At 37.7% G+C, this 19,599-nt stretch overlaps 1 protein-coding gene across 2 annotated transcripts; it reads right to left on the bottom strand.

Annotated features, from left to right (window-relative positions):
* Positions 1 to 674: 674 nt before the first annotated feature.
* LOC103722595 (probable DNA-directed RNA polymerase I subunit RPA43) lies at positions 675 to 18,482 on the bottom strand. Of its 2 annotated transcripts, none has more exons than XM_017846535.3 (6): positions 18,237 to 18,482; positions 16,207 to 16,358; positions 6,982 to 7,088; positions 6,810 to 6,895; positions 1,618 to 1,725; positions 675 to 993 (listed from the first exon to the last, which is right to left on the bottom strand). In XM_017846535.3, exons 1-6 carry the CDS (start codon positions 18,344 to 18,346, stop codon positions 858 to 860), a joined length of 699 nt encoding a protein of 232 aa, XP_017702024.2. In that variant the 5' UTR covers positions 18,347 to 18,482; the 3' UTR covers positions 675 to 857. The 2 variants fall into 2 exon arrangements, with proteins under 2 accessions (XP_017702024.2, XP_008811422.2); XM_008813200.3 differs by having other exon boundaries at positions 6,982 to 7,091.
* Positions 18,483 to 19,599: the final 1,117 nt, after the last annotated feature.

A 19,599-nucleotide genomic window follows, 5' to 3' on the forward strand; every position in this document is an offset into this window, starting at 1 on the left:
ATTCCTTTTTTGTCATTATTGTTCTTTGCCTTGTAATAGATCCTTGTTTCTTCTATTGATTTTTTAGCCCCTTCTGGAGTTATCAAAACTAAGAATTTTTTCATCGTTTGAGAAGGTGCTGCAACGGCATTGAATGGTGGGTGGGCCCAATTAAAGATTGAATCACTCAACTAACTTAAAGGACCCAATTAAAGACAAGATTGAATCACTCAACTAACTTAAAAGGACCCAATTAAAGACAAGGAATCGGCATAAAACTTGAAAACAGTTAAAGAAAACAATAAGCTAGCAAGCAGGTTCCTTATACTGTCTTTTAGTGCACTTTCCAAAAAAAAAAGAGTTTCCGGACTGCACAAAAATAGCAGGCCTCTCATAACCCAAGCGTTGAAAATAATTTCACATCCCCGACCCTATCCACTGGTTATAATCCCATGTTTTTGTCAAGCAGTAGAACAGGATGCACCACAGCATAAAACCAAATGGGCATACATCAAATGGTGAATTCAGGTAGAATAATGGAATACGCCAAGCTTCCGAAATTGGAGTCCTGCAACTTGACCTATTTCTAAGCCACTTCAGCTTATCAGAGTTCTATTACTCCCTGCAACCTTGAAGTTCCTGGAGAGTCCAACATATATATCTGTCTACATAATAAGTAGCTTGCTACAACATTATCCACTATAAGGAGGATGTAGATATAGCTTAAACAGGTAGCATTTAAAATGGTTCCCAGATTAATATAGTAAAATATTGTCCATGTATTTGTACAGAATTTTACAGAGAGCAACACATAAGTTACCACAATATTTTTCCCAAAAGGTATTCGCTCAAAAATGAGAAGCCACTAAAAATATCAATCATTCTGCAGCGGTTCTCTTTCTAGATTTATGCGCACGGCTGAAATTCGCTGACTGATCACCCTCATTATTTAATTTGGAGTCTCGCTCCTCAATTTCCATTTTTATCTCCCTTTCCCTTTGTCTTTTGAGACTTCTGCAAAATTTCGAAGTAAATGTATACAATCACATATTGGTAAGAGGAAAATAGGGGAAAAAAAGGGAACAAAGTTATTTGAAGCAATATGAGCTTCGGTTGTCGTCACCAATTAAATAGACATAATAGGAAACTACAATTCTCCCAAGGAAAACAAGTCAAGTTCAAAGTGCCAATGAATTGGGCCAGTACACTGCAGCTATGGTTTCAGACAGGTATGGCAATTCTGGATGTGATCTACAAAGCCCCCTGCTCAAATATGAGAACGGCACCCTATGTCTCATATGCAGACAAATATAGGTTTTAAGCACTAGCGACCCAAGTCAGACACAGTTCAGTGGTACAGGCACCCTTCAAGTAGAGTAAAATATACATCTTGGAATATATATTAAAAACCTCTAGTAGCTTAAGCCAAGTTCAAGAAGTGAGATAGGTGGATTGGGTGCAACTGGCCAATAAGATAAACCCAGTGATGGACGAGGATTGAGCAACAATGGGAGTACATATAGTAACCTGGCTCAAACTGACCCATTACCACCCCGTAAAGCTAGGTGCATAATAATTCTGCAAGTCTTTAGGAAAACTAAATTGAGAAGGAAGATCGATATAAGAACAAATTCGAACCGATTAATTTCTGGTTCATCTTCAGCACCATGTTTGGACAGCCAGCGAATGCATCCAGTTTGAGACGGCATTAATGATCCCGAAATGTGGAGTATTTCTTCATCCAAACTGTGTGAAATTAATAAAAAAGATCAGATAGTGTAACAAAACAAATTCATCCTTATGACAATTCAAATCTGGCATTTGGCATGCCAGTTATGTCTATCTATATTCATTGTCAACCAAAAAACGAGAAATTTTCAAGCACAGAAACTTGATCTAATTTGCTGATTTAATAACAGATCCAAATAAATAACACACAAATCAGTCACGAAACCATAATGCATGTTTGATTTCTTTCCCCTTTTTGATTGTTGTCATGATCTTTCTTGATTTTCATTGAACATCAGGGTTCGAGAGTTGGGACATATAAAGTAATTCACCACCACCACCACCACCATCGATACCTTAGGAGGTTGGCTAAAGAGCATAATTCAAAGTTGAGATGGCTCCATGGAATGATTGAGCAGATTCTGTGATTTGCTCTCAGCCTAATGGCAACCTTCTAAATTGGGTCTGCTCAACTAAGGTAATTTTAGGCAAGATAGAGGCTTGTCATGAAACCAATATAGCTAGTTAGCGAGTACGGAGACAAACCTTCTTTGGTTGTAACTTCGAAAGATCGGTCGGTAGTTTGATTCCCATCCAACTCTTCAGCTTGAAATATCCAGACATAGTCAATTTGCTCAATTTGATCTTTGGCCAGACCCCCTTTCCTCTTCACCCCTTTTCTTCTATTCTGATCGTCAAATTCAAACTCCTTTCCACATAGAGGTTGTTTTACACCTAGCCCGATACTATTTCATTTACAAGCAATTTCGCTCTAATTTATATGTTATAAACAGTCCCCTATGCTCAGTTTAATGTACTCATCTCTTGCTCTACTTTCCATGCATCCATATAAGTATTTAATATTGTTTAATTCTCTTATCATTCTTCTTTCACCTCTAGCCAACCAGTGGAACATTGATTGCGGTGGAAAGACAGACTTGAGTATTTGAACTACAATAATATAAAGATGCAAGAAAATTAAGATGCCACACATTCCTGCCTTTAGATTTATCTCAGATGACATGTGTAATATAAATGTTTTAGACGTACCAAATTTGTTTCTCTTTCCCAACTAGTGATGGTGCACTTTATTTAATGATCACTAGGCACCTGACAACCCATTGGATGGCATATAATGGCAGAATTTAAAAACTAGCAAGCAATGGAACATCATAATGTTAGACTTCAACCATGACTAATGACTAAGCAGCACCAATTCTCTCATCAACGAAAAAATCCAGACATTCTCCTGAAGGATTAATTACAGCTGAATTTGGTAATTCTTGTGTTAGTTGCAGATCACCTATATTATATTGTGGATATCAATAATGAGGTTATCAGATAGCTTATCTTTACCCCTCAAGTTTTCTTCTGTAAATTATTTGATCTTGGGACTCTAGGGTTGCAGATCTTTGTTAAAGTGTTCTCCATGTAATGCATCTTCAATCTTTAGGCTCATTTGCCAAATCTTCCTACTTCACTCTCATTCTATATGAGGTTGCAGTATAAGTATCTCATGAATGTGAAATCACCTAAGTGTGCTTAGATACAATCAAATTTAGCATCCACACCACACATTGATGTTGAGCCACTCTTATCTTGCTGAAGTGACGCCTCAAGTCCCAAAAATGAAAAATGTGAGCCACTGGATATGATCTCACATACAAATTACAACCAAATTCAAGGGTGTGGGCACCTACATTGATGTTAACCGTATATACAGCATATATTACAATCTGTGTATACGACCTTATTTGGGCATTCATATTCATATTTTAATTTGCATTTTATTCTCAAGTACAAATCCAATCTCATTCAAATCTGAAATACAATAACCTTATTTGGTAACAACAATAAGGGCATCAATTGGATACGACCATCTGATACGGGAGACAATTGTATAAAGTCTTATGAACACAAATTGAGAAGGTGTCTTGTACACAAGTTTGAGTACAGACATAGTATATTAAAAATCATGGAGGACATGAATGAGCATGGTCGGCAGAACCGTCCCGAACCGCCCGATTCGGAGTGTCCCGAGCTGTACAGGCGGTGGACCGAGACGGTTCTGGCAACAAAAACAAGACCCGGCGACGGAGGTAGAGGAGAAGGAAAAAGAGAAAAAGAGAGAGAGCGGGGGAGGGAGGGAGAGGGAGAGGAAAAGAGAGCGGCTCTTCGGCCCTCCGTTGGCCTCCCTCGGCCTTCTCCTCTCTCTCTCTCTCCCACTGCCCCGCCTCTTCTACTGTGTCGCTACAGGCCCAACATGGCACGATAGGGGACCGTACCAACTCGTGTTGCCAGAAAACCGGTTCGGGGCCCGGAACCAGCACAATAATCCTTATGTACAAGATTCAACAAGTATTAGATGTTATTTTGGTACAAGTGTATTTCCATTCGCATTTGTTTTAAAAGATAGTTGCAGCATATAAGCAGCCAAGGAACCACAGAGCACATATGCATAGGTTGCATATGTAGGCACACATGCAATTAGCATTCTAAATGTTTAAAAATAAATAAAATACAATATATATAATGACAATAGCAATATTTTTATAAATAACAGCAACATTAACAATAACAACATCTAGCAATTAGTGCTTAGTTCTTGACTCTTGCTAGCAATAACTATAGCATAATTAAAATATTTGTAGTGTTAACATATATGCACCTGCCTTGCTTGAAACCCACATTCAAACCAACCATTAGCATGAACCCACCTTATTCTTATGAACCTATAAAAGAGTGGCCACATATGTACTTGCACAATGCTAAAAGGGCCACATATGCAGTCAGAAAATCATAAGCAGGCTGCATCTGTAGTCACATCATACTAATCCTACTGCTCTGCCAACAAAGTGCTACGCAAGCCATCTTTTTGGCTCATGTATGGCCTGATCACATTAGTAGCCTCATATAGCATATGCAGTGTGGTCATACGCATTTGCAGCTTCATATGCAGTCTCATGCACCGTATTTTAAAACACTGACTCACAACAAGTTTGCACCAAAGATCAAAACCAAAACCATATCTTTGTAAGCATTTTACTTTTTTACATGAAGATGCAACATGATGTATACTTGTTGCATTTGCAGACAATTAGTGTTGACTGATGAAGAACAAACTAGATAAAATGCTAAATTGGTTTATGGAAGAAAGTTTTAGAAGATAAAGGCTTAAAAATTAGCAAAACAAAGAGAGAACTTAGAACGTAATTTTAACAAAATGAAAATAAATATAAGGACCCATTTGAGATTCAATGGACAATATATGCCACAAGGTAATTGTTTTGTTATTTAGGATCTATGGTGCAAAATGATTGAAAGAGAGATGCAGATGTATGTAATAGAACTCAAGTTTCTTGGATGAAATGAAGAGGTGCTTCTCGATGCCTATCTAAGACTTAAACAGAAACTTTATAGAACAATATGCAATGTCGTATGGCTCAAAATGTTGGGCAATAAAGAGGGTTCAAGAAAACAACCCGAGTGTAACAATAAAAAACCCAAGTGTAACAATAAACAAGAATATTAAGTTGGACAGGTAAACAAACTAGAAAACATAGATTGCAAATTGCACACATTAGAGAAGATGCAAAATTTGCACAATCTAACGATAAATGACTGATATAGGGACATAAAGTGAAGATTTGAGCAAGTTCTAGTAAAAAAAATATACTTTAAGTTGCATGAAAGATGTAGCACGGGGGGAAGATCTAAAGTAACAAGGCTGAAGGTTATAAAAAGGTATAGAAAAGCTTGAAATAACATCAGAGTTGGAGTTAAGTAGGACTACTTGGTAAAAGGGGATCCATAAAACCGTCCATATAATTGGGACAAGGCTAGATGGTTATGGCTATGGTTCTTGATCATCGGTTGCCTAGGTTCTTGGTACACTTTTTGTGGGAATATGCCTAAGTTGTGGCAAAAGGTGCCTACTAGTTCAAAAGCTGATAGCTCTAAAAGGATAGAAAGCAACATTAGAAATCTAGTTGCAATCAATCTTAATAAGCTCATGTCTACTCTGTGTCTGGCTAAAAGTCATATACATTCAAAATTAAAAGCATGAATTCAAATATGATGGGCTCAACATGTGTATGTTGTATGTATATGAATATTTCTGTATGTCTTAAAAACTAATCCATAACCTTACTTACACCTGAATCTGAACAAGATGATTTACATATATTTTGTGTATATATGGTTGTCCATAACCATATTTGAAATGGGAAAGCATGACGAGATCCATTTCCAAAAAAAAAGTAACTAAAAGTCAAAATATATTTGCTCTAATAGTTAATCAGATCAGATATAGATACCGAATTAAAGCATACTTTTGATTCATTTATAACCTTACTTTTCTAGTTTGCCAACCTCAGTGAGAATGTAAAATTTTATTCTTTGAAGATGTTAATATTTTAAGAATTTTTCTTACTGTAGTACAGATGCATGATTTATTATTTTATTGAGCTGGCTGTTTGAAACTCTCTTCAACTTAGATTTATTTGATAGATTAGCTGGCACCATTTACTAAAGAGAGTAAACTCTTTATGTAAGTGGCCCTATTTACAAAATGGAAGGCTAAAATGGACTTTATCCATCCCCATAAAGCAATGATGAGATGCGGTAGCTTTGCAATTCTCAATAGGTTGAAAGGGCAAACTCGATCTTCTGTTTAGAGCGAAGCCCCAAAGTGAAACAAATACCAAAAAGTGGTCAAACTGTCAAAGTGAAAAGTGGACATTTTAGTGATTTTTTATATAATTTACCATTTAATAAAATCCTCCTCCCATGTTTACAACTACTATCAATCGTATAAAAAAAAATATAACACCAATATAGCCAAAGAATTTGCTTTCGGTTCCTCATATTTATTGAACTATTACAATGAAATCAAATTCATATGTATGTATAAGTGCATGTTACATATATCAAGATCAATTACAGAAATTTATGCCTAATATTACTGTCTTGCAAATATTTTATATCAAATATATATTCTAGTGAATTACTTAATAAATTGGAGGATTTACTTAATAAAAAGCAGTATCAAAAAAAGGGAATCCGGTCACTTCAATAATAATTTCTAATTCTTTCTATATCACCTTTTGACTAAGAACCGTATCATGCTCCCAACTTTGATCACATGTCGCTTATGGGACAAGCTGGCAAAAACTCCTGCACCATGTTTCTGTGAAAGAAAATGTCAAATGAAAAGAATTAACAAATGAACTCTCCTTCCCATCCAACTTATTGAAAAGAATTATTGTTTCTTACAATTTTATGCTTGAACTCTTCACGGATATCCTCCAACATAATGGCTGCTGAAGAAAAGCCAAGTACAATGACATGAATGGATTCCTTTCCCAGCTTTACAACCTTTCCTTCTAGAGTAATAACACAACATTTGATTATATGATGAATCAAGATATATCCAAATTGAGCTTTTATCACAGAAGCCTAATTAAATTCTGTCAAAAACAAAATCTTGAGTATATATGCAATAAGCCATTTCTCCAAAAAACTTATCCAACAATTTTCTTCACTTTAATCACCAAAATAAAAAGAACAGTATCTTTTTTCTAAATACTTGTGCAAAGTAACATTGGAGATAATTCACAAAACACAGAAAATTAAGTAATTAATGCTGCAAGGACAGGTTTTATCATCTTACACAAATTTAAACTAGCCAGAATATCTAAGTGCCAGATTCAAGCTCAGAATATGTAAGTAGGCTACCAAATATCATTTAAAATTTTTAATACATTTTCATTCATTTAATGTAGTCAACAATACCTAAACTTTCCACCAGTTTACAGCTACACTTGGCTCCAAGCAAGATGAACCAGTCAACTACTCTCCAGCACAAACGTTGTGTCCACTCAGTTTCACACGATCAAGCAAAACATAATGACAACAGAATTACGCATGCTTGTGTCCATCTATAAAGCATACTGCCACGCTACTTTTATACTCTCCTCTAAAAAAAAGATCGAGCAACAACAATTAATATCTTTATTAATGTAATAAGATGAACACACACTGAAGACACTAAAAACACAGTAAAAGGAGCAGTTGAAATGAACTAAAAGCAAATTATATGCATCTAGATAGAAATATTTGCACAAAAAGAGGAGCAAAAGTAAACTGATGTACTGAATTCATCAATAACTAAATTAGCAATTGTCATGTTTATATCTCTTCATCAATCTAATTCGATGTCTCGCAGACCCAAAATATCCTCCCAGCCATCCTGAGTAGCCATCAATTTTTTAGTTCTAAGTCTTCCAATAAGAAACAGAAAAAGGTATACAACATCCAATTTAAGTTGTGATATCAGAATTTTTCCAAAGGTGAATGGCACAAAAACACCAGCTACAAGTATACCAGAATAAATTGTACTTTGTCAGCCAAAACAGCTAATTGAACATGGAATTTTCATTTTCAACCGAGTGCAACCTCTAAAATCTAGATTTCCATGAGAACACCCATTAATTTATTTTTATCATGTTGCATAGTATACCAAATCATTCAGTATGCATTATTAACATATACCTGAACCTGATTCCATAATGAGACAATACAACTCAAATGATGTCAGCTTAGATGGTTTGACTTTCACAGAGTACAAATTTACTTCATGATATAAAGCTTCAACGCCATAAATCATGCTAATTAAGAAATTGCTTAAGGGAAACAATTCATAAATTGACAATACACCATTCTCATTCAAACAAGATAGTGAGAAAAATTTGACTAGGAATGGATTTAAGGTTTATCTAAACATGTAATTCACCTTTAGAAATACATGTTTTCCCTGAAAACCAGTCCAAAAACATCAAAATAATTTAATTGCGTCTACATTTGATTGTTAACAAGGAACAATGGCCCATGACAAAATAATAGTATTAAAGACATTTGTACTTGTTGATAAAGATACGATATGTCTAAGTAGATAGATACTCATCATTATTATAGCTAGAACATCCAAGTCTAAGCACTGGCTTAGATCTAACAAAAAGTCTTCCATTTCAATTCAACATAAGACTGTGGAGTGTTCCAACTTCAAAATCATATGCTAAAAGACATTTGTACTTGATGATAAAGATACCATATGTCTAAGTAGATAAATAACCATCATTATTATAGCTAGAACATCCAAGTCTTAGCACTACCTTAGATCTAACAAAAGGTCTTCCATTTCAATTCAACATATGACTATGGAGTGTTCCAACTTCGAAATCATATGCTACAAAAGATATATACATGACTAGATGCGGTTCATGCAAGCCTAGCCTATGCAGTTAAGAAAGATCAACAGGTATAAGAAAGATTATCAAAAGCAAGCAACATGCCTTAAACCTCAGAAAGTTCAAAAATTACTATCAAACAACAAAATGTATACATTCAAAAAATCTTACATAAAACCCAGAAAAATCATTGAAATAACATTGACTAAACTAAACATTCTTTAAGTTTAAAAAACTTCAAAATAGTATGCATAATAATAAATATTTTAATTCTTGACATCACTAATGAGGGAAATTACTCTCTGATAAAATAAAAAACTATCATCCATGATATAATATTATTGCTTTTATGAAGGAAAATAACAAATCTAGTCTAAAAATAAACTAAAACCTTGACATATCAAAAAACTAGAACACTTCAAAAGAGCAGTGAACGCTGGCATGCAAGACCAATAAATGTTTTAATTCTCAACATCACTAATGAGGGAAATTTCTCTCTGATAAAATAAAAAACTATCATCCATGATAAAATATTATGGCTTTTATGAAGGAAAATAACAAATCTAGTCTAAAAATAAACTAAAACCTTGACATATCAAAAAACTAGAACACTTCAAAAGAGCAGCAAACACTGACATGCATGACCATCTTCTTTTGGGACCATCAAGATAATAGTGCAGATCAAATTCGCACTCCTTGTTCTGTACCACTCAATTGCTGCATCCTTTTTTCCCCTTTTCTCAGAGAGGGAAAGGAAGGAGGGGCGGAGGGAGGATGAAGGAGACAAGGGCTGTGCCATGAAAACATAAAGACAGTGAATATTATGAAAGCTGCAGGATGAGATGTAAGGCTCATTATGCTAGGATAAGTATTGCCCATTAGTAGAATTGGGCAAAACCTACCTCTAGCAGGAAAAGTGGGTTATATTTCTTCAAGTGTAGGAGGCAGAATCAACTTTTCAACTAAAACAGAAGATCGCATTTGTCATTTTACTTCCTCAACGATAACTGCAAAATGTTGAAGCCCAGAACAATATCTAAAGATGTCCCACATTTTCTTCAGCAACCTAAGAAACCGATTTACCAGTTCTAAAGCAAGTTTCCCATTTAGAAAATTAGAGTCAAATGGGTTTCTTGAAAATAAAAAAGTTGTCATTTGATTGTGCATATTTCTCATAGCGCATAACCATGTATTTTTAGACTTCATAATGAGTAATAAAACTATGAAAGTCCTTACCATTATAATACATTGAAGCGAGAGAATTTATAATCACCATGAGTGGCAAAACCTTTCACATACAGAATGCATTGAGACCCTAGAAAGGTAGCAAAAAGTAACCACTATAAAGAGACCTTGGATCAAGGTACGCCATCTTGATACTGGACCCGGTACCGGTGCCACCTTGTTACTGTGCCAGCACGCCCGATACGGGGGTTGATTCAGTGTATTGAGTGTTAGTATGCCCCCCGTACCTCATACTAGTAACAAACTGGTATAATATGGTACATCTTATACTGTCCGGTTCAATACGGTATGACATATCTTGCCTTAGATAGTCTTCTGACATAGAGCTCTGAAGTGGTGAAAGAATTTTGTTCATTAACATACATGAAGTTAGTATCACCGTGGTCCAAGGCACTATGAGTTTCTCATTCAACTCATTTAAGAACCTGAAAAAACTAGATGAGACTGACAGCTAACCACTGTCAAAATAAGATTCTATGAAGGTACCTCGATTAGAAAGCAAGCAAATAGAAGCATCCAAGCTGGATATGGAAAGGGCATATGACAGGATGAGTTGGAGCTTTCTGAGGACCACGCTTGTGAGCTTTAGATTTCATGAGAGGTGGATCAATTGGGTCATGGGGTGTGTCAGCTCTCCGTCCTTCGCCATTCTGGTGAATGGCACGCCCTCCCAATTCTTCGCCTCTTCAGTGGGTCTTCGGTAGGGATGTCCATTGTCCCCCTTGTTATTTATCCTGTGTGCCGACGCACTGTCCAGAGCTCTTTGACGTGTTGTAGAGACCTAGTTGCTAGAGGTCTAAAGACCGGGGCCGGAGTCCATTCAGGTATCGCACCTCCTTTTTGCTGATGACTACATAATATTGGCTCGGGCTACCAGGCAAGCAGCTTTGGTTATCCGGAAGGTCCTGAGAGAGTATTGTGCCACCTCAGGCCAATGGATAAACCTGGCCAAGTCAGCCATCTATTTCAGCCCGAGGACCAAGCCTCAGGTGAAGACTGCCATCAATCAGATCATGAAAGTGGGTGAGCAGGATGGCACACTATATAATATGGGAGTTCTGATTACTGATGTCAGCTGCGTCACAGCGACTGCTATGACATTGAGCACAGTGTCAGACACAGGCTTGAGGGGTGGCAGATGGATGCTCTTTCAATGATGGGCAGAGTGACATTGGTTCGGTCAGTTCTCAGCTCTATGCCGACATACCTGTTATCGAACACCATAGTGCTAGTGGCGCCGATGAGGTCCATGGAGCAGATATTCAAAAACTTCATCTGGGGCGGGAGACAGAGCAGAGGAGGCATCCATCTACTGACGTGGGAGGTGGATATGCCATCCGGTCAGGATAGGCGGACTGGAAGCGCACTCTCTAGTGATGAGGCAAGAGGCTCTGGCAGCAAGACATGTGGCCAGATATTTGTTGGAGCTGGATAGCCTGTGTGCTCTAATGAGAGGTAAGTATAGAGAGTGCTCAGTGGTGTCTGACTTCCAGGTGGACCAACATGCCTCCATCTGGAAGGAGATAATGTGACCACGCCCCGATGGTACTTCCAACGATTAGGTGGGCGATTGGCAATGGGCGGTCTATTGATATTCTTTGAGATGCCTGGGTGACTGATCAACCGCTGGATATGACACCCACAATGGTAGATTCGACGAGACTAACCGGGTGCAGAGTCAGGGACCTAATTATTCCTGAGGGGCAGATGGAATGAGGCACTAGTCCGAGACACCTTTAGGGAGCAGTTCGTAGAGAGGGTCCTGGCCATTCCACTACCTGGTGGCGAGGCGAGTGATAGATTGCTATGGGCCCCAACAGGAAGGGCGAGGGTACGTCCAGAGATTGGCAGGCATTGATGGGTAGGGAGGCTATCTGGCAGATTGAGGGCAGGTGGATATGGAGTGCGTGTGCACTCCCGAGTGGCCTTATTCATCTGGAAGGTAGTTTAAGGATGTCTACCAACCTGGGGTGCGTTCTCAAGAAGGGGTATTAGAGTTACTCCGATGTGTGAGGAGTGCACTACTACGGAGGAGACTATTAGCTACGCTCTTCTGGGATGCCCTCGAGCTGCGCAGATCTGGCGGTGGGCGCCTGTTATCCTACCGCGGGACGTGGGGTCGGCGGAGGCTTTGCTGGATCACCTAAGGATGCGAGCAAGTAGACCGGAGACCGTGGAGCAAGGCATCATCGTTGCTTATATGGCGTATCATATCTGGCTAGACAGAAAGGCCCGTACTTTTGAGGAGAGGAGGACATCCCCGAGGGCAGTGGGAGATAAAGCCATTCACCATGTGACCAAGATCATCGCTGCTACCCAGTCACCTTCACCAGGGTGGGTTAGGGACATCTGGAGCTTCCACACCGCTTCTACAGCGCCCCGAGTGTCTCTTGGGAGGCCTCATCTCCTGGCTATCTCAAGGTGAACTTCGACGGTAGCGTCTTGGCAGGCGGAGACAGCGGAGGGATGGAATTTGTGATCTGGGACCACAGTTCCAGGCTGGTTGTGGCAGGCAGGCGGTGCACTTGTGATATTATTGCTATTGGAGCCGAGTTCAGGGCAGCATGGAAGAGGATCAACTATGCGAGAAATGTCTTAGGGGCTGACTGCATCATCCTGAAGGAAGACTCTACTATGGTGATTGAGTGGATTCATCAGGTTGAGCGACCAGGTGATGGCCATCCACTACTAAGGGATATCCAGAGATTGGTATCCGGATGTCGCTATATACAGGTTGCTCATGTTTATCGAGAGACGAATAGGATTGCTGACTGGGTTGCCTCCTTTGCTGCTCATCATTCGGAAAAGGTCTCGTGGACAGGGTCCAACTCTACCCCTTCACCCCTATCACCTTATTTCCCTTGACTCTAGTAGTAGTGCTCATGCTAGACTGACGTGAGCTACCGTTGTACCAAAAAAAATAGAAGCATCCAAGAGAATCATTCATGAAGAACCAACATATCAGGAGAAACCCTCAATGATGAGGAAGATTTAACAATCAAAAAGATCAAAAAAAAAGACTCTTGCAGGGAATTAACTTGATAGGTAAACAACATACACAGCAATGTTACGCATAAAACCATATCCAAAGAGCCCAAAGAATCATTCATCTAGATGAAATAAAAGGAGGTTACCATTTAATGATGAAAAAGCCATGAACAAAGAGCCCAGAAAGGCAAGACAAAAACAAACACATGGAATATGAACTTTACGAATCATATTCACTTGGCTGATTATATGATGACACACCTTAAGTTCTGTGGCTGATGGCAGAGTTCATAAGTGTGAAAGCTTCCAAAGTGGTATTCTACAATATACGAACACAAATTATATGAATGAAAAAGATGAGATATAATACATGATTCATTATTTGACAGGCCTATATTTTGCAATTAAGGATGAGACCAGTATCTTGAGGGTTATAACATGGGTGCTGATTGAAATACTCCATTGAGACTGAGGCACGACCTGATCCCTCCCACCATAATATGACTCCCACATGGCCATGCTTAATGCCTTGTATTATGTGTGTCGCATGGCATTATTACAAAAAATATGAGCACCACAACCGATATGTGCTGGGACAAGAACATTCAAATGTTTAGCCCTAAACCAATTTTCTAAAATGAAACAAATAAAGATCAACCTGCTACTTGTGCCATGATTCATAGTACCAATTTCAATACTTGTACCAATACCATGCTAGTTTAGTCTCGATATGGGTCAATTCATGGCACTAACACTCGGCACCCCCCCCCCCCCCACACACACACACACAAAGAACTGCTTCACTACAGGTACAAGACGATAGGGGGGGTACCCCCCAGTAAAGAGAATATGATTTGTGTAAATTGAAAACTTCATGATTTGCCATGTCATGACCAACAAAATACCAAAGAGTCTCTCAACTACGGATCAATGGATTATTTTTGTCACAGAAAAGATTGTAGTGTTATTATGGGTGCTATCAGAAAAATCATGATTCCAAAAAACTGGTTGAAAAGATAAAGCTGAAAAGAGGAAAATTATCCCAAAACACAGAGTATTTTTTGGTTCTCTGAAAGTAACTAAATTCTGGTGAATGTATGATTTTTGAATTTTCAAAAGGACTAATTTTGTTAATGAATTTGAACTGCTGCAGTACCAATAAAAGAAAGTCAAATCTTCATGGGGATGCCAGAATAATTTAATTGTGACATAACTCATCTTATCTTACTGATTATTTTAACAGTTCATAAGAGCAAGAAGAAGTAGTGTATGCCCAAAAATTGCATAATTCAAAAACATTCATGATGGAAGTAATCCCTTCAATTCTTCTAACAGCATAGAAACTCTGAGTTATATATGCTTTTATTAGAAAGACAGAGAGAGGTAAATGAGATCAGCAAACTTCCATGAAGGTTATGCATTGATGCATGGACTTAATTAAGGAGATATTAAAGATGGACTGACCAACAATTGAACCAAGATTGTAATGACATGCTGCTTAGTCAAACAGTTGATAGAGGCACCACCTTCTTTGACCAGAAATTTAAAGCTCAAGTCAGAATATTGCAACTTTCATCAAATAAGTTGACACAAAATGATACAATCAAATACTGAAAAGTGTACAAAAGGAGATGCACACCAAAGAACCAAGGAGTTATAGGTGATCAGAAAGTGTTAAAGATCATAAAAGGGAAGAATATTAAAGATGATACTGCCACAAATTTAAAAATCCAACTATTAACCTTTTTACAGTCAACCAGTAAATTGACATGTTATTTTGCACACTCATCCCCATTAATTTATTTGATAGCTTCCATCAGTTCCTAAATGTATGCATAAATGGTTGTTTAAATAGAAAAGTGGAATGAACAGTTTATAATCACCATATCTCTCTTTACTTGAAATCTCTACCTAATGGGTAAAAGGGAGGGAGATTTTGTAAAAGAGTACTCGTGTATAATACAATTGCATTTAGTCTAAAACTAGTTTCCATCATCACAGGAACAGCTTTATCACTATTAACGTCTAGAACATTGACTGGTTGTTATCTTAGTATTTGGGCAAAGGAGAATGCCTTGGTCAAGTTGTGATTAGGGGTTCTAAATGGATAGGTTAGTCATTTGGGTTCAGAACTTGTATTTTGACAACTTGAAACAATTTTGGGATCATAGGAACAAGTATCAATAACAAACCTGAAATCTTCCAGAAAACTAATATTTTATAAGGCTGCAAGCAATATTATGAGTTGCAGTTAGCTTAAAAAGAGGAAACCATTATCTCAATATCAGCATCATCAATAAAACTTTGATTCAACCACCTAAATGACATTGTTGACCAATTTTGCTCAGCTGAACCTTACTCGCATGAGAAAAATGAAATAGTCAAAATATTTAATCAATTTCGTCTATGTTGATCTAGTAACCCTTATGTTATATGCTCCAGTAAAGGAAACATGATACAACTTATTAGTGCTCATACTTGATCAAAATACTTGAACAATTTGGTCTATTTTGATCTAGTAATCTTTATGTCATATGCTCCAGTACATGAAAACATGATATAATTTATTAGTGCTTATACATTCTTTTCCAAAACTTATCATAAAATTCATTTACCTCTCTTTCCATGTATAAGTGATGCAAACTTGTTAGTGCTTATACATTATTCCTTACTAGCATCAGAAAATGAATAGGCAAAATACTTGATCAATTTGGTCTACTTTGATCTAGTAATCCTTATGTCATCTGATCCAGAAAACGAAAGCACGATATAATTTGTTAGTGCTTATACATAATTTTCAAAATCTTACGATGAAATTCATTTACCTCTCTTTCCTTGTACAAGTGATGCAAACTTCTTTCACACATAAATCAATAAATGAAAATCAAATTGGTCTTCTGAACAAGCACCAGTTTTCTAATTTTATTTCAAGTATGATTGTACTAGCTGTTGTGAGAGAATGGATGAGAAGCAATGCAACATGCTACAGAACTTGTTAAGAATCAGATGATGACAATACCTAATAGCATATCTGGCTTTGGGGAAAAGATCAGCAAATTTGCTTTTAGTTTTACTCCAAAATATGGTATTAAACCTGGAAGAATCTTTGCACGTTTACTTCGAATATTCACTTCATAAGCTAAGAGCACACCTTCAAAGACTTCATCATATCTGTAAGAGGAAAACACAAAACGTTAAAAGATACACCAGTGAACCCTCCTTTTCACCATATATAATTAAAGAAGTTGTATCTCCAGATTTATGAACTTTCAATCACTTAACCCTTTTTTTCTGCAGCACAATGATCACCAGCATGTTGAATTATGCATTGAATTCTACTGTTTGTAGAACTATATGTAGAAATACAAAAACACATGCATATATGCTTATACATACATAGGCACACTAAATATACATACAGAAAAGTTTACAAGTTACTTAAATTGTGATAAGGAAATCTTTAGAGGGTTCTTGTCTTGCCTTCCAAATCTCTCTACATAATAGAGAGCGCTTTTCTTTAACTATCCAACTAGTGAGGGCCCAAACAATCATGGAAGGTGAAGTTGCTTTATGTGAAGTTTGTCCACTGCGAAGGAACTTCCACCCTATACAAGTTCACTAGTGCCGACATCCAACCAGCCATGTCAAGAGTGTCCTAGTTAATATAATCATTACACAGGTAAAGCACTTGTGGTAACTCTGAGGCTGTGGAACTATATTTTGAAAAATCAGGAGAGCAGGATGCTGGTTTGGTTTTTAAGGATGATAAGCTACTAAATTCATGATCCTTGAGGGTTGGTGAGTCAAGGGGACCAATATGCAAGTTCTAAAGATGCATCATCAAAGATAATAGTTCTCTCATAATGTGATGATCCTTGAGGAAGAAAAGTCCTGCAGGCTACAAGGTAGCAAACATCGCACTATTAATGGCTATACAGGGTTAGCAAATGAATGTCATTTGTATGCTAAGACTGCGGTTAGAAATAAAACCATATAAGCAACAATTCTGCGAAGTTTGGGTCAAACCTCTTGGTTCTACAAACCTCATCCTGATTTGAAATCATATGCTCATTCATTTTAGTAGAAAATTATACACTCATTTACATTATGAAGTATATGTATTTCATCACATGTGTATGTAGCAAGGCAAAGAGCCAAAGACCTCTTTCAATCTTCCTTGATTTCAGAAAGAATTTGAAAAGGCTTATATTAACAATGCCAAAGCATCAGCTGTGAAGCCAGCTGGGCACAGCTAGATGCTTATGTTTACAGTCAATCAATAGTATTCTACCTTAACATTCAACCTGAAGTCACTGAATTTTAGGAAGTGCCTCATACAAAAAATTCATGACTCTATGTGACATTACAGATAGGACTCAGAAAAGAATGTCTCTTGCTGACTTCCATATGACATGAGAATGTGCTTAATTACTGGCCTTATGAAATACTATAAAGATGATAAAACCCATGTTCTCTATACTAGGCATGCCCATTGGATTTTAGGGATTCTATTATTGCCCCAGAGGTCAGCTTTTCTACTGGTAGTTGCTATTTTTATCACCGTTGGTCCTGTTCCTCGTCCCCTCTTCTATCAACGACACTTTCTCAGTGAAATTTATTAAAAGTTCTCCCAACATTCCTCCAAAAGAATGAACGCTTAATTTTTTGCAGCTCTAGATCTAAAAAATTAATTATTTTTATTCAACCGAGAAGGATAATGGAACTTCAGATTGTAAAGGACATCAATCCAAATTATGATCACTACTGCATCTACCACTGTTATTTGTAAATTTTCCTCAAGAACATAACCAAGATTCTGGAAGCGAAATTAATAAATCTATTATAACAAGATAGAAAACGATGCAGCAGTATCAAACATTACCCATTATCAGACCAACACGTAACCGGAGAAGCACATCAAACTAATGATTAATTAACAGAAACAATCAAAACATTAAAAGAGAAAAAACACAAAATAAAAAAAAAAGGGATAAAAATGAAGGATAAGGGGAAGAAGAGCGTGGGGGGCGAGTGGAGAATGGAACTGACGTGAAGAGGAGAGAGCTGAGTTGACGGAGGATGGCATGACGGATCTTGGCGGCCTTGGACGGGTGGATGTACACCATCAGATCCCCTTCCGCCACCGTCAACCCCTCCATCGCTCCACCGCCGCGGCCGCTGCGAGAACGCCCGAGATCGGAAGCCCTTGATAGCTTGCCGTCCGATTTGCCTCCTTTCCCTCCTCCCTCCGGCTACAAAACCCTAGCAAAACCCAGCGCAGCAGAAGAAAAGAAAACGAGTGGGCCGGGTAGTGGCAACAAACAAAAAACGGGTTTGGTTATCGGACTTGGGTTCGGATTGGACAGGGAGAGGAGCAGGAGGTAACCCTCGGATTAGGGTTCGGAGAAGGTCCTGCTGCCGGCTTAAGAGACCCGATCCGATAAAAGATTGGGCTTGGGCTAAAGGCCTGTTTGGTTCCTTGCAACTAAGATGTTGAATGAACTTTGTTTGCCGTAGATGTTATACTTAGTTATCTCCAATTTTAATGGCTATAGTTTTGATGCAATTCAGGGATAAGGTCACTTGTTAATGAGATTTGAGCTTGTCCTCGAGGCATAATTAATTTTTTATTAATACTTCTTTTATATTAAATTTTTTTTTAGTTCGCCGCAACCCCGCAAATCCAAATGCATCAAATAGGGCCTCTTTTTATTGGATAAGTGCCCTAAGTTTGAGGCATGTTTAGTTCTAAGATGTACTAATCAAGTTGAATGCAGCTGAAGTTGGGGATGATTGAACTCCATGTTGAATTTACTTTGTTTGTTGTAGATGGTGTACTTAGTTATCTCTAATTTTGCAGACTATGGTTTTGATGCAATTCAGGGATAAGGCCACTTGTTAATGAGATTTGAGCTTGCCCTCAAGGCATAATTTGTCTTTGGTTAATACTTATTTTATATTAAATTTTCTTTAGTTCGCTGCAACCAGATTAGCCACAATATCCAAATGCTTCAAATAGGGCCTCTTTTCACTAGGTAGGTGCCCTAACTCCGAGGCCTGTTTGGATCCAAGATGTACTACCGATCAAGTTGTATGTAGCTGAAGTTGCAATAATTGAGCTCCATGTTGAATTTACTTTGTTTGTTGTAGATGTTGTACTTAGTTATCTCTAATTTTGTGGGGTATGGTTTTGATGGAATTCGAGATAAGGTCACTTGTTAATGAGATTTGAGCTTACCCTCAAGGTATAATTTGTTTTTTATTAAAACTTCTTTATATTAAGTTCCTTTAGTTCACTCCAACCACATTACCCGTATATGCAAACGCATCAAATAGGGCTTCTTTTCACTGGGTAGGTGCCCTAAGTCTGAGGCCTGTTTGGATCCAAGATGCACTACCAATTAAGTTGCAT

Source organism: Phoenix dactylifera, unplaced genomic scaffold (genome assembly GCF_009389715.1).
Source record: "Phoenix dactylifera cultivar Barhee BC4 unplaced genomic scaffold, palm_55x_up_171113_PBpolish2nd_filt_p 000742F, whole genome shotgun sequence".
NCBI classification, from domain to species: domain Eukaryota; kingdom Viridiplantae; phylum Streptophyta; class Magnoliopsida; order Arecales; family Arecaceae; genus Phoenix; species Phoenix dactylifera.